This window comes from Channa argus, chromosome 16 (assembly GCF_033026475.1).
Source record: "Channa argus isolate prfri chromosome 16, Channa argus male v1.0, whole genome shotgun sequence".
NCBI classification, from domain to species: Eukaryota; Metazoa; Chordata; class Actinopteri; order Anabantiformes; family Channidae; genus Channa; species Channa argus.
In genome coordinates, this window is record NC_090212.1 from 16,200,634 (window position 1) to 16,223,663 (window position 23,030).

Genomic DNA, 23,030 nt, shown 5'->3' on the forward strand with positions numbered 1-23,030 from the left:
TGGTATTTCAGTACAAGTTGCCATCTATGGCTCATATATTGAGAGAATGCACACAATAAATATTATCCACATACACGATCAACTAAGACTGAACTATAGGGGGGATGATTTGAAAAACATTTGATCTTGCTCCTTCAGTGATATATAAATGTTCATGAAATTTTGAATAAAATACATATTCCACACCTACATTATGGTGTGGCAAACCAAGCAAAGCTATTATCGATAGCCTAACTATCAACTCTGGACAAAGTGTGACAATGTTCAAACAGCATGTTATTGATTCTCCTGACATACTTCACTGTAAATTATTTAAGATATTAGGCTTAGAAATATATGTCCCCTGCTGCTTTAACAAGGCCCGTTAATTGAAGGTAGGCTGAATAGTTGGGCTAAAGATTACTGAACTTTAAAAACAGGTTAACTAGTTTTAATTTTACAAAATGAACTGCCTGTTTACTCACATGACTTTAATTTTACATTTCTCACATTAAAAATCTAGATTTTCTTTTGAATAAAACACAATTTTATAAATGCAAGGCTGTTCCAAGTGGCAGTATAAAATTATAAAAGCCTTGGGGTAAGAGACTGAAATAAAGTAATACAGTCTTGTTATGCTGAAAGACGACAGTATCAGGGAAACTACCATATTCATTGTGTTCTCCTCCCAGTTCTTTTGTTTGCATGTTTCACTGAACCAGTGACTCTGGATATTTAAAACCACCTATGAATTTGAATAGCTATGTCCTTGAAGTGCTGTTTGTCAAAACAAAACTGAATAAACAGGTAGACAAGAATTTCTGCAGTAGATCTGGTCATGAGTAAGTGGTTTGAGACTGTACTCCAAATTTAAAACGTGTTAGCTTTTGCATTTGATTATATGTAACTCTAGCCAGTGTGGAATGAAGATTAACCTATTGTAATAGATTTAATCTTGGAAGATTGAATGTAATATTCTGTACATCATGATATCCTAATGTTTATTATTATTGTTATGATGACTTCCGTCTTCTGTAAGGTTTTTGGTGCCTTACTACTTCGGCATACTTTCAGCTTGAAACACCGTTCAAACTTCACAACGTTCAGCTTATAGAGGACACTAAGTTTAAATATCTTCTATACTTTATAAAATTTGTATACATCTATAGGTTTTAAATTGTGACGTCATAGACTGTATAGTCAATGCCATAACGTCATTGCCTTTGAAGTTTTTTGCCTTTGAAGTTACAAAAGGTAGCTTTGAAGTTTGCCTATCCAGTGTATAAGGAAGCAAAAAGTTTCAGCTATTTCAGCCAAAGCAGTTGAGCTTCTTTCAGCTTTGCTTGGAAAACCCTTTCAGCGCCAAAGCACGCACAGTGCATTTTCTGTTTTGGAAATGCATTTTCCAGTTAAAGCATATGTTTCACCTCATACACCTCTGCACAAAAATCACCACTTGATATGATGTACTGGAAGTTTGCCGCGGTCTTCTGTTTTTCACCAAATGATAGTGGTCTTGTCCAATCACGGCTGCGTTAGAAGTTAGTCCCCGCCTGTTTTTGGCTTTTGGATGCGCCTGGACTAATCAGCGCTCGCCTCCGTGTGTTCAGCCATTTTGTAAGAAAATCCAGCAAGTCTGCCGCCCTACCTTCGCTTCAGACCTGCAGTTTTTTTCCTGTGCAATGGACGGGTAAGTGAAAAAGAACCACACTTAAGACTTAATTTTCAGGGCAAACCGTCCACTAAGTAATTCCTTCTCAAAGGTTATTTGCTTACTAAAATCGTCTGATTGTGATGTCTGCTTTACTTATGTGTAAGACCTGGAAAGTTTACTTGAAACTGTTTTTTTTTCCCCCATCAAAACATGCAACAGTTAGCCAGAGCGCAAGCTAACTAGCAACTGCTAGCCGTCGTTAGCTAGCAATCGTTAGTTATGCGAGCAGTTTGAAGGGAGTTGTTTACGGAAACGGCACAAACGCTTGGCAAACATGAGCTGAAATGAGATTTGAGACGTGGACAAACTTTTTTTAACGTTAGACACCTATGTGTTGTCGTCTGTTAACATAGTCATTAGTTTACACGGGCTAGCTGTACCTTTTGTAACTTGGTTTCACGGGAACTCGGACGCTAGCTAAAGCAACGTGTCTCATTTCCGCATTCATTTGTCTGCGGAGTGCCAGGGCCATGTTGAAGATGTCTGGCCTGAACATTTTATGTTGATTGAATCAGAGACTTTACACCGTCGTATCTAATCTGGGTAGGGTAAACAGTAGCGCATTGTGTCAATCAAACGTATTTTACCTTTTTTGATCTCCCGAATTTGGCCATTTTAAAGGACTTTGGAAAAGCGCGAATAGCGACATAAAGTCACCAAACTAAAACGTTACGCGCGACGCACATTTTTATTCGATATTTGTTTTAATCGTAGTTTATTTTCTAGATAGTCGATTTGAACTTTGCTTGGTTTTTTTCCTATCCAATATAGCCGCCTAGACACTGACTTGTATCCTCTGGGATCCGGCTACGTCCCTGAAATTGAGTAAGTAACTTTGTATATTTTTTGCATTGCCGATTTTTTTTATTTTATTTTCTTTCCCTGAATGAGGAAGTGTGATTCCTTTTGGATTTACAAGAAGTGTCGTAATTTTTAAGTGGATGTCTGTTGTCAGAGTTTATAATGCTTTACTGTTGGTGTGGAACTAACGTTGATGACGACGGTGATTAATGATGATGATGGTGGTGGATTATTTTATTTCCTGTCTAATTGAGACATTTTTCTCCTTCACAGCAGTGTCCATGACATATCAGTTGGCACAAAGGTAGGTCATTTCGATTGTTTTTTAATTCCTTCATTTCAACTGTGACCGAGTCTTTGCTGCTGACATACTATTTGTACTGTACGAGTCATGTTGTTCCAATGAGTCACAAAAGCTGAGAACTGGCTCTTTTGTCATTTATGTTCTTTCAGTGTATGTGTGTATACTTTTAGGCTTTAATTCTTTTGCATCAAGTGACTTTAAAATTACATGATTTTTTATTTTATTTTATTCATATTTTTTCTAAGTGTGGGGATTTTTAGATGTATTCTATTGCTGCTAAGTTACTTTTAGGACACCAGGATATGAGAAGCATTTAAAAAATCACAGTGGAAATGGGAAAAAGACTGTACCATCACTTGAGACACAGAGTCTGTCAGTTTGCAAGAGCTTCCTCTATAATTACAGAACTGCTGTCCAAAGCCATTTCTCATTTGTATTGAGTTTGCAGTTGCTGGGCGGCTCTCGAGTCAGCATGCAACTGCCTAGGTATCTATGTGTAGGAACAGTAATCAGCTTGGAGTTATACCCATCCTCCCACAGTCATCTTCATCCTCGAGGCCAAAGGTCTTTACGCTGTTTAAACAAGCACGCAGCTACATGCATGTTACAGGGAGACACAGCCAATCCCCTTTATTTCCTTTAGGGCTGTTGTTTCTTACCATGGTTAACAGCGAACCATTTTGTAGTTCCCAGTTGATACTCAAGGTTTGAGCCTTGATGTGATTCTTTCTTGTCATATTTTTTTTTTGCTTTCTGGATTTTATAGGCTATGGTGATGAATCTGATGATACTGAGTTATGGAGGGCTGCTTTGCTGGAATCTGTAATTATTTCGTCTGGGCAGAATTTCTGGCATTCTGCGGTTGCATTCCAATCTCCCCCCTCTAGCCCTTTGGTGAGGCACATTTCCCTGCCCCCTTTCCTGGGAATGACTGATCCCAGTGAACAAACATGTCTCTACCTGTGCTCCTCTCCTTTGTGCTTATCCCCAAAGTCAAATAAGGTTGCTTGGAGGGACAAGTACACATGAATCATATCACTTCAGGTTTCTTTCAAAGATCTTGTTTGTCTCTGATGCAATGTAAGTCAGGTGTGATTTATGGGGCAGGGAAATTACATCAACTATATTTTCCCATTTACAGTTAAATCAAGTTACTGAGAGGATGATGCCTAAAATGTGGCATCATATCCGGAAGGTTACTAGTTATACTGTCAGTCTCTCCACAAAACAAAGAAGGCGAACAAGTCAATACATATTTTGTGGGTTTTTGTTTCTGCTGCTCTGTGTACCCCTGACAAAAACCTTAGGTACATTCTTTACTTGAAAGCAACACAATCTTTCAATGTTCTTGCTGTGTAGTTTATACTGTCATAGTGCTGTGGTTGTTATTATTAGAATGAGGAAGTAGGGTGAGAGAGTTGCAGCAGTAACCATCAGTCCAAAGGAGGAAGTTTAGAGGAACCCTGGAAGCAGGCCCAATCTTGCTGCTTTTCCTGTTTGAAGTTGGACTGCTGACTGACAATGACCCTGCCCGCCCACAATCACTGAGTCAGGCTAGAGCCACTTCCTTCATTTCTCATGGCTTGCATCTGCCATTGTCCTATTTCTGAAGCAAAATAAAAATGTTCCTACAATGTAGGACATGCTACTCATCCGTTTAATGCAAGTTGTTTTGTGAGCTCTGTTTTGCCTTTTTTGCAGTTAGATCCAGGTTCTAGATAAAATGCTGACCTATTATTTCTATTAAGAGATTAGGGCTTTCTCCTGTGCTTCCTTTGGGTGCTACCAGTGCTTATCAAACATTTATCTTTTATGTTTGTCTTTTCGGGTATTGTATTCTATGCATTCCATTTTAGTAATCTTAGTATAGTGATTGCATTCTATTTATTTCAAGATTGGAACATTGCCCTAATGAGCTTTCTTGATACTGAAACCACAATAAGTATAGGAATGTATCTTGTTGCTTTTAAGTTCATGAATTGAGATGGCAGACACAGTATGGTCCTCTTCCATCTATAGTCAAAGGATAGTTTATACTACTGCATACAGTGTGTTGCTCTTATAGCAGCAGTGTGCCTGGGAAACCACCACCATACATATTTAAAGGACAAGATTCACAAGGTGGAGAAGAATGCTAGTAAACCTGTACGACTGGTTGTTGTTAAAACACTGTGGTGCTCTTCAACTCTGAGAGTCCTCAGGGCTCCATATTGTATGTGGTGCTGTGTAACAATGCCCCTAGTCTCAGCTTGAACAGGACCTTCATTGTAGAGTCTTGTAGAGCTTAGGCTGCTGAGCCACTTCTTGTGACTGCAATACTTCATTTTGCACGACCACAAACACATGGTCACAAAAACAGCCCTGAAACAGAACATTATATCAACTTCACATAGAGAGCGAAAGAGGTGGGGCAGGGCAAGGCGGTTTCAGCACACAGTAAACTAGTGTGTGCTGGCATCTCGTCTTCAGTTCTAAAAGACTGTAGCGTGTTATCCTTTTTAATACTGAATTATGAGAAGATGGGTTGTGCCGACTGGCACCAGCTGTTAAGCTTGAGCCGTACAGCTGACTTTTGTGCTTCACGCTGAAAAGTAGCTTTATACTTAAGTGTGATTGGTATTAAAACATAATATGGTGGTACACTGCCCAGTTAAAACATATTAGCCCACCCTGACTGTGACAGGATATAACTAAGCATTACTTTTGCAGATGTGTATAAAATTGAGATAGGAAGTCCTCGTGAAATATTCCTGCCAATAAACTAGGATAGTGTTCCTCTTGCTGAGGAAGTTGGGATAATTCTCAGCCTTGTTTGCTTGATCCACCCTCGTGTTATCAGGTTACTTCCTGCTTTATCACACAATGTCTTGGTAATACGAGAGCTGTGCTCTCCACCTGCTATGATGTGCCCTCATTGGTGAATACACTGAAGTGAACCATTGTTTTCTCCATCTGCAGCGGGGATCCGACGAGCTGTTTTCTTCCTGTATATCCAACGGGCCCTATATCATGAACTCAGGTAGGAGGTTGCTATGGGGGGGCGAATCCTTTTTATTGAAGTGCTTGTCGTGTCTGTGTCTCTGTTTTGTGTTGCCATGACGATCGATCCATTATTCAAGAAGAGCGAGAGCCTTCTGTTCCCTCCCTGATTGTATCTGCCTCTGTTTTCTCTTGCAGCCAATGGCAACGACAGCAAAAAATTCAAAGGTGACGTCCGCAGTTCTGGTGTTCCATCACGTGTGGTTCATGTACGCAAGCTGCCCAATGACATAAATGAGGCTGAGGTTATTGGTCTGGGACTTCCTTTTGGAAAGGTCACTAATCTGCTGATGCTGAAAGGGAAAAACCAGGTAAGCAAACTGGTATAGTTTGCACTCCTGGATCTTTAGACCTGACCTGAAAAGTGTGGTAATGACCCTTTTAGTTACACCTTCAGGGTTGAGTGTCTTAACAGGAACATATTCTCGTTGAGTTATCCAGTAGAAATGCTGTGAATCCCTCTTGAATATGACATCCTCCTTTTTGTTTTTAATTGGAGAAATAAACTGAGTGTTGTCTGGTTCTCTCCTGCAGGCATTCCTGGAACTGAACAGTGAGGAGTGTGCACAGACGATGGTGAACTACTACTCATCTGTCACCCCTGTAATCAGAAACCATCCCATTTACATGCAATACTCAACCCACAAGGAACTCAAGACTGACAACTCCCCAAACCAAGTGGTGAGGCTTGTGTTCTCACTTGCATTTTATATTGACTGTTCGCTCATTTATTTATACACGCATGCTTCCAACATCATGTTTTGAAGTTACTTCAAAAAGTGTCTTTTCCCTTTAGCGTGCCCAGGCAGCTCTGCAGGCAGTAAATGCTTTGCATGGAGGTGGGCTGGGGAGCATGGCCATTGCTGCAGATGCAGGCAGCATGGGAGGAGCAGGGACCCAAAGTCCTGTACTCAGAGTGATAGTGGAGAACCTCTTCTACCCTGTCACCCTTGATGTACTACACCAGGTACAGGCAACTTTCCTCACGGAATAGAGATCAAATACACAGTAGTTTTAAGTTTTTACCAGCTTTATGAAAAGAGCTTGACGAGATGCTGTGCCACCCAGTTACCTTGTAAAAGTATATATTCATATGTTCCTTTTTTTGTCATTATGTTATGGAGAAATGGGTTCTGTGGCCTTATTTTATAACATTCTCTGCAAGATATTTTGCAAATCTGAGTGCTTCATAAACAATATGTAATATGTTTATAACAGTGTTTGAAAACTCTTGAAAATATGCAAGTTGGTCTTCTTTATCCTCCAGTATGAAATTGTATAGTATGTTATTATAATTACATCTCGAGGTATGCTGTCTCAACAGATTTTCTCCAAGTTTGGCACTGTGCTGAAAATCATCACTTTCACTAAAAACAACCAGTTTCAGGCTTTGATCCAGTATGCAGATGGCATGACAGCTCAACACGCTAAACTGGTAAGACTGGTACAATTGTATCGTGATGTTTCTGGTTGTTACGGCTGGTAAACAATTACATTTGAAGTTGCCCTGCCAGTCTCAACCATGGTGAATGTGACAACACCACAGTAAAGTCAAACGTTTGTGGTTGTGTAGCGTAGAAACCACAAGATCAACTGATCCTCCATGAAATTGTAGTTAATATCGCAAGTTTAAAATGCACCACATGCAATATCTTATGCATAACGCTTGAACTGTTTCAGTCTCTAGATGGACAGAACATCTACAATGCTTGCTGCACCCTGAGAATAAGCTTTTCCAAGCTCACCAGCCTCAATGTCAAGTACAACAATGACAAAAGCAGGGACTACACCCGGCCAGACCTCCCAACTGCAGATTCACAGTCCTCCATTGACCACCAGACCATGGCTGCTGCATTTGGTAACACTCGGAAATGATTAAAAGAAGTTTCTGTGTTTTTATTCTGATCACATTTATAGAATCATATTAATACAAAACTTTGACCTCTGAATTGATAATACTGTTTTCTATTCCATGTAATACTTTGATTTCTTTGTTTGTTTTTTTGTTGTTGTTGTTTTAAACCAGGATTATTACTTGACATATAAATTCGTTTGCTTATTATATTGGACTTGTTTTTCTTGGTGTCCTTGTCCCAGCTGCACCAGGTATAATCTCGGCCTCTCCATATGGTGGAGCCCATGCCTTCCCCCCAACCTTTGCCATCCAGCAGGCAGGTCAGTACACAAACCTCGTCCATCTCAAATGCTCCAGCTTGTAATTGGTCTTGGCGCTGTATTGTTTGTACATTTTATATATTTCTAAGTCTTAATATTCTCTTTCTTTTACTTAAGTATAGTGACACCCAATACAATACATTTAAAACTTGTTTCTTACAGGTCTGTCAATGCCTGGTATTCCCAGTGCCTTGGCGTCACTTGGCGTAGGCCACGGTGGCATGGCAGCTGCAGCAGCGGCTGCCAGCAGGCTCGGCCTGTCAGGGCTAGCTACAACAGGGGGACACAATGTTTTGTTGGTCAGCAATCTCAATCCTGAGGTCAGTGGACTTTCTAGGCCTAAGTATATATTCTGTCTCTGTCAGTGCAGTATTGAGCGACATATAAATATTGTAATGCTTTTTGTTTACACTATGGTTCATGGACATGGATCTATTTGCCCACATCTGCCACCACTTCCATTTGATTGCACTAGTTGGAGAATAGCTTTATCATGATTTTGAAAATAATTTGGGGGTTATCGAGTCAAAACCTCCTTCTCTTTCAGGACCTCTGTGTTTGACCAAACCTGCTGCATTTCTGACCTGCCACTTTGCTCACTGTGAATTTTAAGTTTATTCAAAACACTAACTTCTTTTAAAAAACTTACCATTTCATATCTTCATTTTTGTCCATTAGTTGAAATCATTCTTGAGTTGTTGGAGAGACAATATTACTTTTTGTCATTGTATTTTTATTTTTTTTTTTTAATGAAATGCATAACGTTCAGTATTTAGGTTATATAGTGTGTACAATGTAGAAGTAGTCTGACAAACAAGCCCCATTTACTTTAATTATGTAATCATTACATTAAATGTTCATTAAAAGAACAGCTTAAGTTTTTTTTTTTTTTTTTTTTTTTTAGATTGATCTTAACTGTTATTTAGAATTGACTGTTTTATTGTAATGTAATTTTAAATCTACACAAAATAGCCTGTAATTTAAAAGTACATATTGTCTCTGCCTTTTTCTGTATTTCATTGTTAATCTTTTTTTCTCTTCTTTTTCTCCTAGTGTTCCCATAGTGACAGTGTATTTTAATTTAGCCAGTTCTACTGTCTGAAGCACTACATTTCTTTGTGTATACTGACCTTGTTTTTTACTTCCTTTTTCTCTTTTTTTTTTTTTTTTTCTCTGTCCCTGTCTCCCCCTTTTTTTTCTTCTTTTTTTTTTTAAATACCCCCTCACCTCAACTCTTGCCAACTGACTGCACATCCCATGACCAATTATTCCCTCTTTCCTCCTCTCCCCCTGCCACTCTGTTACTTCTACAACCACTCCTTCTTAACCCCCCACCCACCCCTCTTTCTCCCCTGTTCATTGTTCCCAATTTGGACACCATCCACACATTCAAAACACAAAAACACAACACTGATCCCTCTTTGGTCCCCCTTTGTCATTGTCTATACTTCCTTCTCTTTTTCCTCCATCTCATCTTCGTCTTTGTCCTTTCTTTCTCTCGTGCTGTTTGAACCCTCTCCTCCTCCTTTTGTCCTCTTTTCATTCTCTTCGTCCCTCATGCCTCTCCTTCTTCCATGGTACTGTGGCCTTCCTGTGGACCTCGCTGCCTGTGGCCTGCGGACATGTCCCGACTCCACTCCACTGTCCTCCACTCCGCTCCGTCTTTTTCCCCTGTCCCTTGTTCCCTCTCCCCTTTTGGCCCCCTGCCCCGCTGCTCCCCCTGCTGTCTCTAAAGAGCGTTACGCCACACTGCCTCTTTATTCTTTTCGGTACGTTATCATCCTTTCATCTCCTTTTTTATTACTACTGTTACCTGGCAAGGTGGGCATGTCTTGTCTCATGTTGTTGGCTGTGTTTAACCACTGATGGCTTGTCATCAAGCTACAGGGCTACAGAGGGTGGGGGTGTTTGTATTGGGGTTTGAATGACCTGTTTTGGTTGTTGTGGGTTTGTGTAAGGAAACTAAGGTGAAAACACCACATAAAGCTGTAGCATTTCATTTAAATTTAAACAGCCATGGTTTACTATCAATAGGAAAAAACACATTCACTGTTTTTCATCTTCAAAGAGCACACACAGCCTTTAGGTGAAATTATTACCCTAGTAAATACAAATGTGGAGATGATTTTGTTCAGAAATGAGGCAGGAAGCCAATCTAAATTCTAAAGCCTCACCCTCAAGAAACGTTTTGTCAATTTATTTGGTTCTGACCGTCAAATGTCATCAAATTTTATTTTTGTCAAGTTGATATTCTTGCCTTAAGTCACTCTGTAACGGTACATAGAAAAATGAAATGCTGCTGCTTTTTTTTTTTTTTTTTTTTTTTTTATTATTTTTTTTTTTAAATGATTGAGTTGACATATCCCTTAGATTATGTCACCAAATTCAATTCTTTTACAGTTTTTGTAAAATACCTAATAATGTAGGTATGTGCATGGTTAGTTTATTCCTGCATGTCTCTCTTAGGCCCTTAAGTTAGTCAAATCTTTTTTTTTTTTTTTTTTCCCTTTACTGTAGAACAATCAAACTGATCAGAACCACTCTTTTGCTACTCTTTGATTTTCGCCTTCAAATCACTACCTCCGTCTTTCTCAACCATAACCGTTTAAGACGTTGTAATTCCTATCTAAAAGGGCTTATGTAGGATTAGTTCTAGAGATTCTGCACAGAATTGAACAGAAAATAAGTAGAATAGTCTAATTATTAATTCATTTAGTAGCATTAATGTGATTTGATGGTTTAAATTGTTTTTGTTGCTGTGATTGGCTGTTTGTCTTCTGTTAAGGCCATGTTCGTCTTTGTTGCATCATGACACCTTCCTCTTCTTCCCTAGGTGTGTATGGGGATGTGATGAGAGTGAAGATCCTGTTCAATAAAAAAGAAAATGCTTTAATCCAGATGTCTGATGGAACACAGGCTCAGCTAGGTAGCTACACTCCATACTTTCAATGCACTATTTGCTTTAATTTGTAGTTTTATTCCCCCCCCCCCCCCCCCGATGTCTTTACCTCGCGTATTTTACCATATGTCGATTTAATCATTTACTTGGCAGCTCCTGGTCATTTTGGTATTGCTTTGAATAATAGTCATTGTTAATTGTAAAAGGCGGTGTTTTTTGTCAATGTTTCTCAGCTATGAGCCACCTGAATGGCCAGAGGCTTCATGGCAGGGCCATGCGTGTGACACTGTCAAAACACACCACAGTGCAGTTGCCCAGAGAGGGTCATGAAGACCAAGGCCTCACAAAGGATTACAGCAACTCGCCACTGCACCGATTTAAGAAGCCTGGCTCCAAAAATTATTCCAACATCTTCCCACCCTCTGCAACACTCCACCTCTCCAATATACCGTGAGTTCTGCTACAGGAGTGTCTTTTCTTTTTTTTTTGTGCTACAAGCATTTTTCTTTGTAATCCTGACTCACCATTTCTATATTTAATGCTTTGGTTTAAGTAGCTGTGGCTTTTTTTAACATGCTACACTGGGCATTTTTTGATTTAATCTTTTATCTGGTGCCCTGTTTTACTACACAATTATATCTACAAAAATGTAGATAAGTGAGGAACTACAGACCCACGTGAATAATTTATTTTGTTTTTCTCTACTTTTAGGCCTTCTGTGGTAGAGGATGAACTCAGGAGATTGTTTGCCAGCTCAGGAGCCACCGTCAAGGCCTTCAAGTTCTTTCAGTATGTTTAAATTCAGTAACTAATTTTTCTTTTCTAATTATGTCCCTACTTTGGTATGGTTGGTTGTTTTTTTTTTTTTTTTTTTGGGGTCAATGTTCCAAAAATCTCTTAAATCTTAAAATAAAACCAATTTAAAGTAGTGTTGCAATGGACTGTGTTAGAGGCTGAATGAGGGATCTTGGGGAGCATAGTTTGAAAGAGAATCTTCTATCTGTATTTAACAGGAAAGACCGAAAGATGGCCCTGATCCAGATGGGCTCAGTTGAAGAAGCGATCGAGTCCCTTATTGAGTTCCACAACCACGATCTGGGAGAGAACCACCATCTTCGAGTGTCCTTCTCAAAGTCCACCATCTGAGTGCCTTTCCTTTCTCCCTCCAAAACCTGTTGTCATCTGAATGCCCTCTTTTATCTAGGTTGTCTTCAGTAGAAATGGCCCCCATCACGTGTTTGTTTTCTTTGTAGAACGTTGCTCCTTAAACCCCTTATGCTAGTCATTCCATGTTCTTTATAGTTTTAAATTTAATTCTGCTTATTGAGTATGGTTTTGCATTGCTGGCTGCAATTTATTTTCTTTTTGGGTCACAAGACACACAATTATAAACATACAAACACCTTTATGTTCTTTTCTTTATGGCCTAAGTGTAATATGGCATAAAATAACATTTTAAATTAAAATGTAGACAAATCTGAACATTCCCGTTAACTTGCCAGAAGTCATTGTTTGCTATTTTAGAGCAGTTTATAATTGAGCCAGACCTGCAAATATTTGCTGAATACTGGCATTGAGATATTGCAATTCCCAACATTTGCATGCAGTGCTGCAGTTATACAGGCATTCTCATTTTCAGGAACTTGTTTTTCTTCAATTATTACAATTTCCTGTATCACTGCAGTTTATTTTTTTGGGGGGGGTCAAATTTGGCTACACTTTTAAGTGGCACTTTCTGCCCAGTATATAAACACTATTTACATTCATTGGCACAAGTGTAACAGAAATCTAAATGTATAGGTCTAAAGTTAGATCTCTGACTGAAAAGTGTTTTCATATCAAATCCTTGACTTTTTAAAAAATTGGACAGGTATATATATTAATATACTTCTAAGTGGGGTTCTGGGAAAGGGGCAACTTTCTGCATTGAAACCTATCACATTGAAGCTAAAATAGGTGCAGCAGATGAACCGTCACTTTAGACCAAATCACATATTAGAAACGAGGAGAAAGAAAAAACACCCTCCTCCACAAATGTATGCTTAAGTGAATTGATTGTATTCACACTAGACACACTCAACATTCCTATTTACCACGATAGTTGTGTGGATATGTCTGTGCATGACTTTGAAAAGCCACTTCTAAACTTGTTTGGCCAGTCAAACGGTTTGAGACTCTTTTGTTTTAGCTCGCAGACCACAAAAGTTTTTTTCCAGTATCCATCTTTAGTAGAGTTTTCTAACTAGTCACCCGTTTCTTTTGGGGTATTCATGCCACTGTCTATTGTTGTTCAGTAAGAATGCATTTTTCTTTCACTCTTTATCTACAGTCTTGTGCCTTACTGTGCCCCAGCCAATATGCCTTAAACATTGCTGTGGCATCATTTGATAATGCCTTTTGGTATGTACCAGCATTGTTCAAATTGGGGAACGTGGCTCATTCAGTTTTCTGTTATCTAAGGATTTGTATGCATATAGCCCCATTATATGTATGTAGAAACTATGAATGTAATATCAGTTAGATGCCTCTAATATCTTTGGTAGGTGATGTAGCTCTATTAGGTGTATTGTGGCAGGAGTAGAGCTGTATTCAGCTTTCCTGTTTTACATTCCCCATTCACCTTCACAGAGTCCCCTCTCTGTAGGGCAAAAGGTGTTTGGGCCTCATTTAACCATATTATGTTTATCTATAAGTCGAAACCTATATATTCATTTATGTTTTCTTTTTAATGTTAGCATTTACATGTGTATCACTTCTTAGCTTTACTGATACTATATGTAGAGGCTGGGTTTGATCATTTTGACAGTGCCTTGACTTAAGTTTGTAATGTGAGACTGAAAAACTTTCTGGCCTGGTCAGTTGACTTTTTTTACCGCTTGTTCAGGTGTTTTTATCTAACCTGTCTGCAAACATGCCTTTATTCCATTATATTCAGGTAATCTTACCTGTCAGAGGGCAGCTTGGGGGCATTTGTCAATTGATGGTAACACCAGTCTCCGACTGTGTCTTAAAAAAAAAAAAAAGAAAAAAACCCCAGTATATATTTTTTTCTTAAATTCAGGATAACATGATTACATGGTGGGATAATTCTCACACATTTCCTGTCTGTCTTCACTCGCGCCACAGTCAGGTTCTTTAGTGCACTTTTTTCCTCAATGATGAGTACAACTTGGCACCATCACATTGAAGTCTTAAATGTTGTCACATTCCTGCGTGCCTCAAGCACCAGTTTCCACAGCCTCAACCACTGTAGTCTTTGAACCGGATATAGATGCGCTGTGTCTCTATTTTTGTAAGATTATTATGCATGGTTTAATGAAGCTTCATGTAGCTGCAGACGGTTACTGCTGTTAAGGACCAAAGTATCTTCTGCCCCTGCTGTTTTGAACTCTTGTGATTTCTTAAAAGGTTTTTCACATTCCTGCTATTCCACACAGTTTTCCTTTTTCTGTTTCTCAGATGCATTGGACAAAAGTCACACGAAGTTGTAGGTATATTTTGGGTAACAAACGTATACTGTATATTGAAGCCCTTTGTTTGATTGACTTTACAAAGAGCCTGCTTTTGTAGCCAATACTTTAGAATTGATCCACAGTCCTCGCTGTGAAGTTGATGGTGTAGATTATATGCCTTTGAAATTTTGTTAAACTTTACTTTCTCTTTCTTTTTTTATATGGGGGCGGGGTGGAGATGCTGTATGAAGCGGGGTTGATGGTTGTATATATTCATGTTTTTGTACCACAATCATTTGGATTATATCCACTTTATGTTCAGAACATGTATATTTTGATAAAACAATACAGGCCTATTAAGCTCTCTGAAGCTGTAAAAACAAAACATTTTGTAACGCAAAGACATTAAACCTATCTGAACACAGAAGTGTCTCTGTATGTCCCCCAGCTCCCCGCCCTTGTCATTCTGTTGTCTCTTGCATCTTCTGCTACCTTCAATAAATCCTTAGTTTGTTCTTTCTTTCATCTGGCCTCATTTGGTTCCTGTCTCCTCTTCTCTGTCCTGTGGACCTGCTGCTCTTCATGGGTCAACATCATGTAACATTTTCTGCATTTCCCCATCTTATTTGCTACTGGTGGGTTTTTAAAAACCCTCTTACAATATTTCCAACTTTCTAGTCTAAAATGTGACTGACTGACTAATCATCTGGGCTCAGCTCAAGCCCATTACATTCCCATGGCGAATCAGCTGTGATGATGATGGCAGGCTGGAGAGTTAATTCGACATGCAATGCTGGATACTAGCTGTTCTCAATAATTCTGAGTAATCCTATCTTCCTGTCCTCTGCTCTGACCTTTTCAGTTTTAACAGGTCTGTTTGGAAAGTAGCCAGGTTGCAATATAAATAAGGTGAATTTTTAAGGCAAAACAAACGGTATCAGGTATTTTGGCATCCATTTTATTCATGTGCTGGCATAAAGCTGGAAGTCGAGAATATTCAGTGGCAAACTTGTTATACATAATGTGAACCACTAGGGGGAGGTCTTGCTCTCTTCTATCAATAAAAGGCTGTTGAGCAGAGGTGACTTTACCTGCCACTCAGTGTCAATAGTTAGTGGCTTAATCTGAAGTACCTCCTCAGGCCTTCTGGTATTACCCCCCCCCCCCCCCCCCCGACTTTACCAAGTGATGGAGAGGATTAGGCTCAGATCTTCCCTGCCTTTTGAGAGAGGGAAAAGTGAGAACAAAAGCAAATTGAGTTCAGTGGCATCTGTATTTGTAGTTGAGAGGAGCTCTTGCATAATCCCAATATCTTGTGGAGACTCATCTTAAACATTGTGAGCTCCAAATCTGTGATTTCCTGCAGTGAAAGCGCTTGTTTCTCTTCTGCGATTAAGCTGCATGACAAAGCATGCTTGAAGGTCATAGGCAAGACAGATACCGATCTCAAGGTATTTGTGCATAAACACCGTGACACATCTCTGCAGTGTGTTTGTTTTTTTGGATGCTTCATCTTGTAGAGGAAAAAAGACCCCCAAACGTCTCATATTTGGGTGCCTTATGCAGTTCAGTGTACCCTGCCAGGCAGGAAACTCCATGGCAACAAGTTGATGCTTTGATACCTCTTACCCTTGTTTATTTGCAGCATCTTAGTATTTCACACTGCACCAAACGTAATTTAGAACAGAGAGGAGTCTACACAGAATCCTCCTCTGAAAATACTGAAATGCAAAGAGATTGCATAATTGCCAAAAAGGATAAGACAAAGTAAAATGATCTTAACTTAGATTTGCGATGTATTTAGGTTATGAACTTCCAGAAGTCACTGGCTCACAAATTATGGTACATAATATGAATTAAGATATATTCAAAAACTGAAAGCAGCAAAGGCAAGTGTTTATTTCTGAAACTGCTTTGATCCAGAAGTTACTTGACACCAAAGAAAGACCATACTGCACTTTAAACACTGTAGTAACTGGAACATTAAAAGTCCCTCAGCATTTGTACTTTTAATGAGTTCAGTGTGTCATTTGGGGTTGTTAAAGTCATCCCCTTGGGATGTTCCTGGCTTGATCCAGTGCTCTGAGCACTGGACTAAATGAAACCATGTGGGGTAGTGATCCCACCACATCTGGCAGCATTTATTTACATTAGTCTTGTGGTCTCTAATCAAGCAAATGGTGAACACCAAGGCCACACACAAAAGCAAACCTGGTGGCGACTGAATCGCAGCAATGTGGACAAGACTGCGCTGTATACAACGTGACATGTTCAACCCCAGGAACAGCTTGTGATAAATGCAGTATTTCTGATGTGTGAGACTTGAAAGGTTGCTGAATGTCAATGGGCGCTTTGTTAGTCAACAGCTTGAAAAGACACACATTCGTCTGTTTTGTGTTTTAATGTCTGGAGCTGGGAGATGATTAATATGTCTATAATTCAGTCCCCCTTGAGCTGCGTTAGCTGCAGAGCAATCACAGACTTAACCATTTCAGGATTAAACAGCCTTTTAAGGAGGCATGTATCAAAGTGGCTCTCCGACACACGTTCATTTACATTTAAAGGCCTTAATATCTGAATCTAACCAGTACTGTTTAGTCTGTGCGGCCCACATGAGGTTTTGACTCACTTTCAGTGTGACATAGTAAAAGGAGGAGAAGCCTGAAGCTGAGGTGAAGGATGCCTTTTGGTATATAGTGGCTCTCCTTTAAAAAAAAAAAAAAAAGCCATCAGGAGACCATCCACCTGTTTACATATGCACTCCTCAGACAGATGTTGAATAATTCATCCACGGAGGAGGACAACATGCAGCTGTATTTGGGTTATGGGGTGCATGGGTTCTCTCCCTGCATGAATTCACGCAGCCCAAATTATAGGCATTACTTTGCAGGCAGAGCAGGGCAAAGCAAAAACTAGGACACTGCATAAAGGATATGCAGAAACTGAGAGGCACAATAGAATGTGAAAGATGGAGCTGGAGAAGGGTAAAAAGTTACATCGCAGAGCTGTTAGGATTGGGAACGTTTGGGACAAGTCAGTCAGTTTGATTTGGAGAAACGTTCTTTTGTAGAGGCCTGACACACTGCGCGCACTGCACAACATCCCTCACTTTACTTTTCTGTTGAGTCTGTAAACCCCATTTCCCTGGGTTCGTTTTGCCAACGTGGCGTTCTCCTTTTTAAAGAATGCAAATGAACTTGTGGCAAATAATTTTCTCAAATCGATTCTCATCTTTTTGAGTGGATTGATCTCCAGTGGAGCTCATTCTGCAAACGTTATCAACACGCTATAGGAAAATTAGGGGTTATGGTTGGGGTGGGGGTACTTGGTATATCTAGTGGCGTTCAGGTCTACGATGGAAGCGTTTCTGCAGAACATAGGCAGCAAAGGTGGCAGCGCTCTGTAAGAGTTGTCTGGAGGTTTATGGCTCACAGGTTTTAGACTCGATGCTGCCTCCGCTTGCCCTTTGGGCCTAATGGACACTGATGGAAAATGACTCCACGGGTCCAGTGATCCATCAGACACCCTGTTCCGCTCTCTCTGAGCCAATCCATCAAGCTGCAGATTTCAAACAGATAATGAACTTCATGGGTGCCTTGTGAGCCCAGATGATGCACATGAGGCGCCGTAGGTCAAGCAGATGTTAGTGAGCATAATAAGCCTAAAAAAACAAAACCACAAAGTCTACTTCCGCTACAAAACTGTAATGCAACAGCTCGGTTACTTTTCCTAAATAAAAAATGTGCTGAGGCTTTTCTCTATACGTCCGCGGTTGTGTATCACCAGGGCGCAGTGAGTCAGCCAGCTCAGAGTCCCTCCAGAGGGAGCGCGGCGCGGCACGGCACGGCTACAAACCCCGCCCGCACAGAGAGAGCGAAATGGAGAGAGGGGGGTGGGGGGTTACTTACTGATACGTTACACCGAATCAGGGTGCCGGTGAGTGTTCTTGCCGCCAGAGGTGGAGGATGTTCGGATTAAAGCTGTGATCACCGGACGCTCCCCGGCTGCGTTGATCAGCGTGACGCACGGAAAGTGAAGGCGCACCGCGACTGGAGTCACGTTGGATTAGAGCCAGTCACCAAGTTGAGATGCTCCGAGAGCTGCTGGTTGTGTGAGGGGGATTCTTGCGTCTCGCGGTTGTTATGCTTTGGTAAGTTTAGACTGAAAATACCGTAACGGAGCGCATTCGTTTATTTCGGATGTATTGCTTTAACTGCAATTAAGAGAAAAGGTCAAGCGGACGTAGTTTTAGAGCTGCGAAGAGATTTGTGCAGTGAACGGAGCGAACAAAGCGTGCGCCAGACTCCACACAAATCTGAGTAAACAAATATGACGGCCGATTTTGACGCCGTCTTACGTCTGCTGATGGGGAACTGTGCTGCAAGCATCGAATGAATTCTGGAGTGCGTTAAGACAAATTCTGGTGGAGAGAAGGGGACCGCATCCAAGTGGCGCATCTATCTCACCAGGCTCCGCGTAATGGGAGAAAAGTTTCGGACCTTGCAGAGGAGACGCACTCGCAGCATCCTGCCGACGGCGCGCTTGTAAATAACATGTGAATCCTGCTCTCGTGTAATCGGCCAACCAAGTTAAAAAAAAAAAAAAAAAAAAAAAAAAATTGCATTTCTACCATCCAGTATGACTTGAAACAGCCCCGAGGTTCTCGGAACTCGCATCAAGCTCGTTAACGATCCATGAACCCGCGACCCGATTTGTCCAAAGACGCGCAGACGGACATAGATGATCTAGAGAGGATTTCTGCGACAGCAGCAGCAGCAGCAGCAGCAGCGCAGTGAAAGTCTGATCCCAGTTAAAGACAGAGAGATTCCCCGTGGATGTCTATGATGCTGTGCCAGCTCGGGCAGAGGTGTGTGATGGAGGTGGTGGTGCTGACCATCCTGTCCTGGGTGTCCGTGTGGGCAGAGGAGAAGATCATATTTGACAGACACGCTGTCTACTGGAACAGCTCCAATCCCAAGTGAGTTTTAGTTGGAGTTAAGGCTACGTGTGTGTGTGTTTGTGTGTGTATGAGACACTGCTTATCTACCTGTCTGCTCTCAAAATAATTAAAAACAAACAACCAGCTGAATATTAAAGTCTAAAATCTAAATCTTCCTGTTTACGCAGTGTTTCCGGTGAAAAATGGTTATTCCTTTTTTACAATAAGCAGGATGAACAAACAAGCGCAAGAGGAAGTGTGTGTGCATGTGCGCGCACACACTGGATATTCTGTTCTGTGGCAGGGGCGCTCCTATTGTCTTAGACAATGAGGGCATCCTGCCTCTTTCATCAATGTCTAGATTCTCTCGGTCTCTCTCTCTCACACACACACACACACACACACACACACACACACACACACGCACACGCACACACACACACTCAAAGCCTTTACCTTTTCTTTCAGCTAATTTCAGTCAGTTGTGCCAGTATACACAAGTGCACTTTATTTCTCTGTCAGTTGCAAGCACTTGTGCAAAACCCACATGCCTAAACACACACACACACACACACACACACAGTTTTGTTTGCCCAGGCCTCTCATTGACATGGGGCAGAGCACACTGGGTCCGTCTGTCTAATGGTTTGTGACAACCTGGCCAGCCTCATTCTCCCTCTTTCTCACCCCTTCCTCTTCCTCTCTCTCTCGACCCCCCCAGGTAGATAAATAAACAGTGAAAGTGCTCCCTCCCGCTTCCTCACGATCGAATTAGTCCAAACTAACGGGCCTGTCTCTCTGTGTCATCCCAACACACACACACACACAGACCGTGTACTCGCACACTGAGCTAACAGGCCTGTCTCTGACTGCATCACTTTTCCACAGAAGGCCTCTCAAATATTTAGCAGGCAAGGGGGAACATTTTCTCCCTTTCTCGCAGTCTCCCTCTCTCTGTATTTTTCAACTCTCTAGGCTCCTTCTATCTCACTACACATATAGACTAAATATGCACACTCACAAGCACCTACACGTTGCAGAAGTTAAATGGAAGCTCTGTGGAGGGTTGCTGTCCGTCGGGGTCCTACGGAGAAGTTGAAGCGCTTGGAGGGGGGGCACATAAAAATGCATTGCTACTAAAGCAATGCATCTTACTCTGTGCTCTGGCGAGGTTGGTTCCCTGGCACTGTCATTGCTCATGCTGCGCCTTTTTATGCGCACAGACGACCCCGTCCCACTGTACTTGTGAAGACCCAACATTTCCTCTGCTTTGATGTGAAACTGAATGTTTTTCCTAAGTTTTTGAGACACTAGAGACTGACAACAGAATTCACATAGATGCTGAAATCATCCCAGTTCATTTAAAATTGAGAGGGTAATTTTAGTTTATTACAACTGTCATTTACACAGTTTTGGCTTTACTTGTAGGACTGAGTTCACCAAATTAGTCACTGTGACCTGGGAATACTGCAATGTTGATTAAAAGGAAACTCAATGAGGCAGGAAACACAAAGATCATCCTGGTAAACAAACTCCGGGGTTAACAAACAGAACTGGGAAGAGGAAACGAGTTTGACAGTTATTCCCTAAATTGTACTACTGGAAGACTCCAGTGCCAGTACAACAATTTAGAAATACTTCATTGCAGAGTCTTGTATCCAAAAACGCAGTCGGCTAAGTTATTGAAAATGTCATCAATAAAAGTGCTTGTTCTGCAGTGAAATGTCCCTTGTGAGCCAGATTGTTATATCTGACATTACTAGGCTGACACACCAATTATTAGTCAGTGATCTATTATGACAGATTTGTGTAGTTTAGACCAGTTTCCCTCAAACCAGGGGTTGAGCTCTAATAGGTCAAAAGTTGCAGTAAATCCGAGTGTTTGTATGAAAAAGGACGTTCTATGATATACTTTACTTCATTGGCATCTAACAGTGATTTAAATAAAAATACTTGGGAATTTGTAGGGTGGGGCGCCCCTCAAATCCTCTTATGCATGTTTTTTTCTTAACTTTAGGCGTTAACTCAAATGTGATGGAGTAAAAATCTCAACCTTTCCCTCTGAAATTTAACGGAGTTTATTAGGCATCAAAAGTCAAACAAAACAAATGTATAAGCTCTGTGTTACAATATAATCTACAAGTTAAAATGGCCAAAGCTACAAAAATGTTTTAGCAGATTGGGGTGTATTTTTGTTTTTCTTACATTTCCATGTGTCATTTAGCAGCTTATTGCACTTTCTCCATTGTTCAAAACAGTCTGAGTAATTTAAAAATAGCATTTGTTATTTTCTTTGTTATTGCTTTCCTGACTACTCTGAGACCAAGTCCAACATAATGCATCACATCCCAACAGCAGCCGTTGACTGAGGCAGCAAAATGACACAAACGGCTGGGAAAATGAGCAGCTGTGTGTCTTAATTGATCACACAACATCAAGCACGCAGCTTGTATTGAGCTATCAGGATGCGTTGTCTCCTCTTGTGTTCATCAAAAGTTTGCCCCCATGAGAACAGCTTGAGAAAGGCGTTCACCACAAGGTCACGAGTACAAAGTTGAAAACTGTAGAATCAACAGCCGCTCGCTGTTTTGAGTTTCCAATAAAAGGGAAATGTGGAAAACTGGATAAAGTCTCGACATAGTGGGGAAATATGTAGAAGGCTTCCTGCAGAAATTCAACGCTGGGTACATCCTCTACTGCTGAAGCAGGAGTGTACGGTCGACGTGTTACAAGGTGGATTTTGTTGAGATTTCATTTAATGAATAATGAATTAATTAATGAGCATGCCTCATAAATGTAATCCCATTTCTAATCACAAACCTCTTATTCAAAGCTGCCTGTAATCAGCATTATTATTTTCAACATTTGAGCAAATCAATTTCTGTAATGGCAAAAGAAAATGATCACATGAGCCTGCAGTTGCCTTCTACTGCGTGTTGAAGCCTCTTTTAACTCAGTTGTTTTGCTTTTCTGACCCCTGACTTCACCGCTTTGGGTCATTCCAGCACCAAATGTGAGACAAACGCAGTCTACCTGGTTGTCATAGTCAGAATTAAAAAATTAGGAGACCAATACTATGAACATTAGTAGTAGTAGTAGTAAGAGATACTGATAATGTTATTTCAGATCTGCAGAATAAATAAGCTACTGTTGATTGACATGTTAACCGTCGGTATTGTTTCTTTATTCTCCACCTATGTGCCAAGAATGTTTTTAACAAGTTAAAAATGAAATCGTAGCCAACATGTAATTTTTTTTATGAATGCCAGCAATAGTACGTGTATTTTTCTATTTGGCTCTAGTTGTGTTTATCCAGCCATGCAGATAGTTTGTGGTGAGGCTTTGAGATATCTTTCTAAATCTCAATTAAAATGAGGGGGAATGTAGCTTAGTGTGGTACTTAGAGAATTGAAAATGACATTTAGAAATTTCAGCGACATGTCTTTCCTGAGACAGTGTCCCAGTTTAAAAATCTGCAGACCAGTATTAGAACTACATTTTATCAAAGCTGTCCCCACGAAAAGTCGTATTAAAATTTCAACATTTTGAGCATCACCAGCTCAAAGTTTTATATCCCCACCCTCAGTTATATTGGAGTGATGTAGTTTCACAAGCTGATATGTTGAACTGAGCCCTATCCATGCTAACATCTTTGAATAGTTTTTTGCCTGCTAATAATTGTGCTTGCATTTTAGCCAGGTGTGCCCAGAAGCACCTTCATCACAATA

At 40.5% G+C, this 23,030-nt stretch overlaps 2 protein-coding genes across 5 annotated transcripts in view; both read left to right on the forward strand.

The window, feature by feature from the left end:
• Positions 1-1,558: 1,558 nt before the first annotated feature.
• On the forward strand, positions 1,559-14,888 carry ptbp1a (polypyrimidine tract binding protein 1a). Of its 4 annotated transcripts, none has more exons than XM_067479187.1 (16): positions 1,559-1,669; positions 2,465-2,518; positions 2,768-2,798; positions 5,757-5,817; positions 5,976-6,148; positions 6,372-6,518; positions 6,634-6,804; positions 7,162-7,272; positions 7,518-7,695; positions 7,944-8,012; positions 8,175-8,332; positions 9,748-9,781; positions 10,846-10,938; positions 11,145-11,361; positions 11,623-11,700; positions 11,925-14,888. In XM_067479187.1, the coding sequence occupies exons 1-16, from the start codon at positions 1,662-1,664 to the stop codon at positions 12,055-12,057; spliced, it is 1,716 nt and encodes a 571-aa protein (XP_067335288.1). In that variant the 5' UTR covers positions 1,559-1,661; the 3' UTR covers positions 12,058-14,888. The 4 variants fall into 4 exon arrangements, with proteins under 4 accessions (XP_067335288.1, XP_067335287.1, XP_067335286.1 ...); XM_067479186.1 differs by having other exon boundaries at positions 1,560-1,669; positions 2,771-2,798; positions 7,935-8,012; XM_067479185.1 differs by having other exon boundaries at positions 1,561-1,669; positions 7,935-8,012.
• Positions 14,889-18,060: 3,172 nt separating this feature from the next.
• efna2a (ephrin-A2a) overlaps positions 18,061-23,030 on the forward strand; it is a 72,491-nt gene continuing 67,521 nt past the window's right edge. Inside the window, exon 1 of the mRNA XM_067480547.1 lies at positions 18,061-19,341. Within this exon, the coding sequence (XP_067336648.1) occupies positions 19,199-19,341 (143 nt within the window). The 5' untranslated portion in view covers positions 18,061-19,198. The remainder of the gene's footprint in view (positions 19,342-23,030) is intronic.

Bases quoted from the DNA above. Each gene is read 5' to 3' on its own strand.
- ptbp1a (XM_067479185.1), top strand. The intron at 2,799-5,756 runs GTAGGTCATTTC...CTCCATCTGCAG, and splicing joins ACATATCAGTTGGCACAAAG to CGGGGATCCGACGAGCTGTT. The intron at 9,782-10,845 runs GTACGTTATCAT...CTTCTTCCCTAG, and splicing joins CTGCCTCTTTATTCTTTTCG to GTGTGTATGGGGATGTGATG.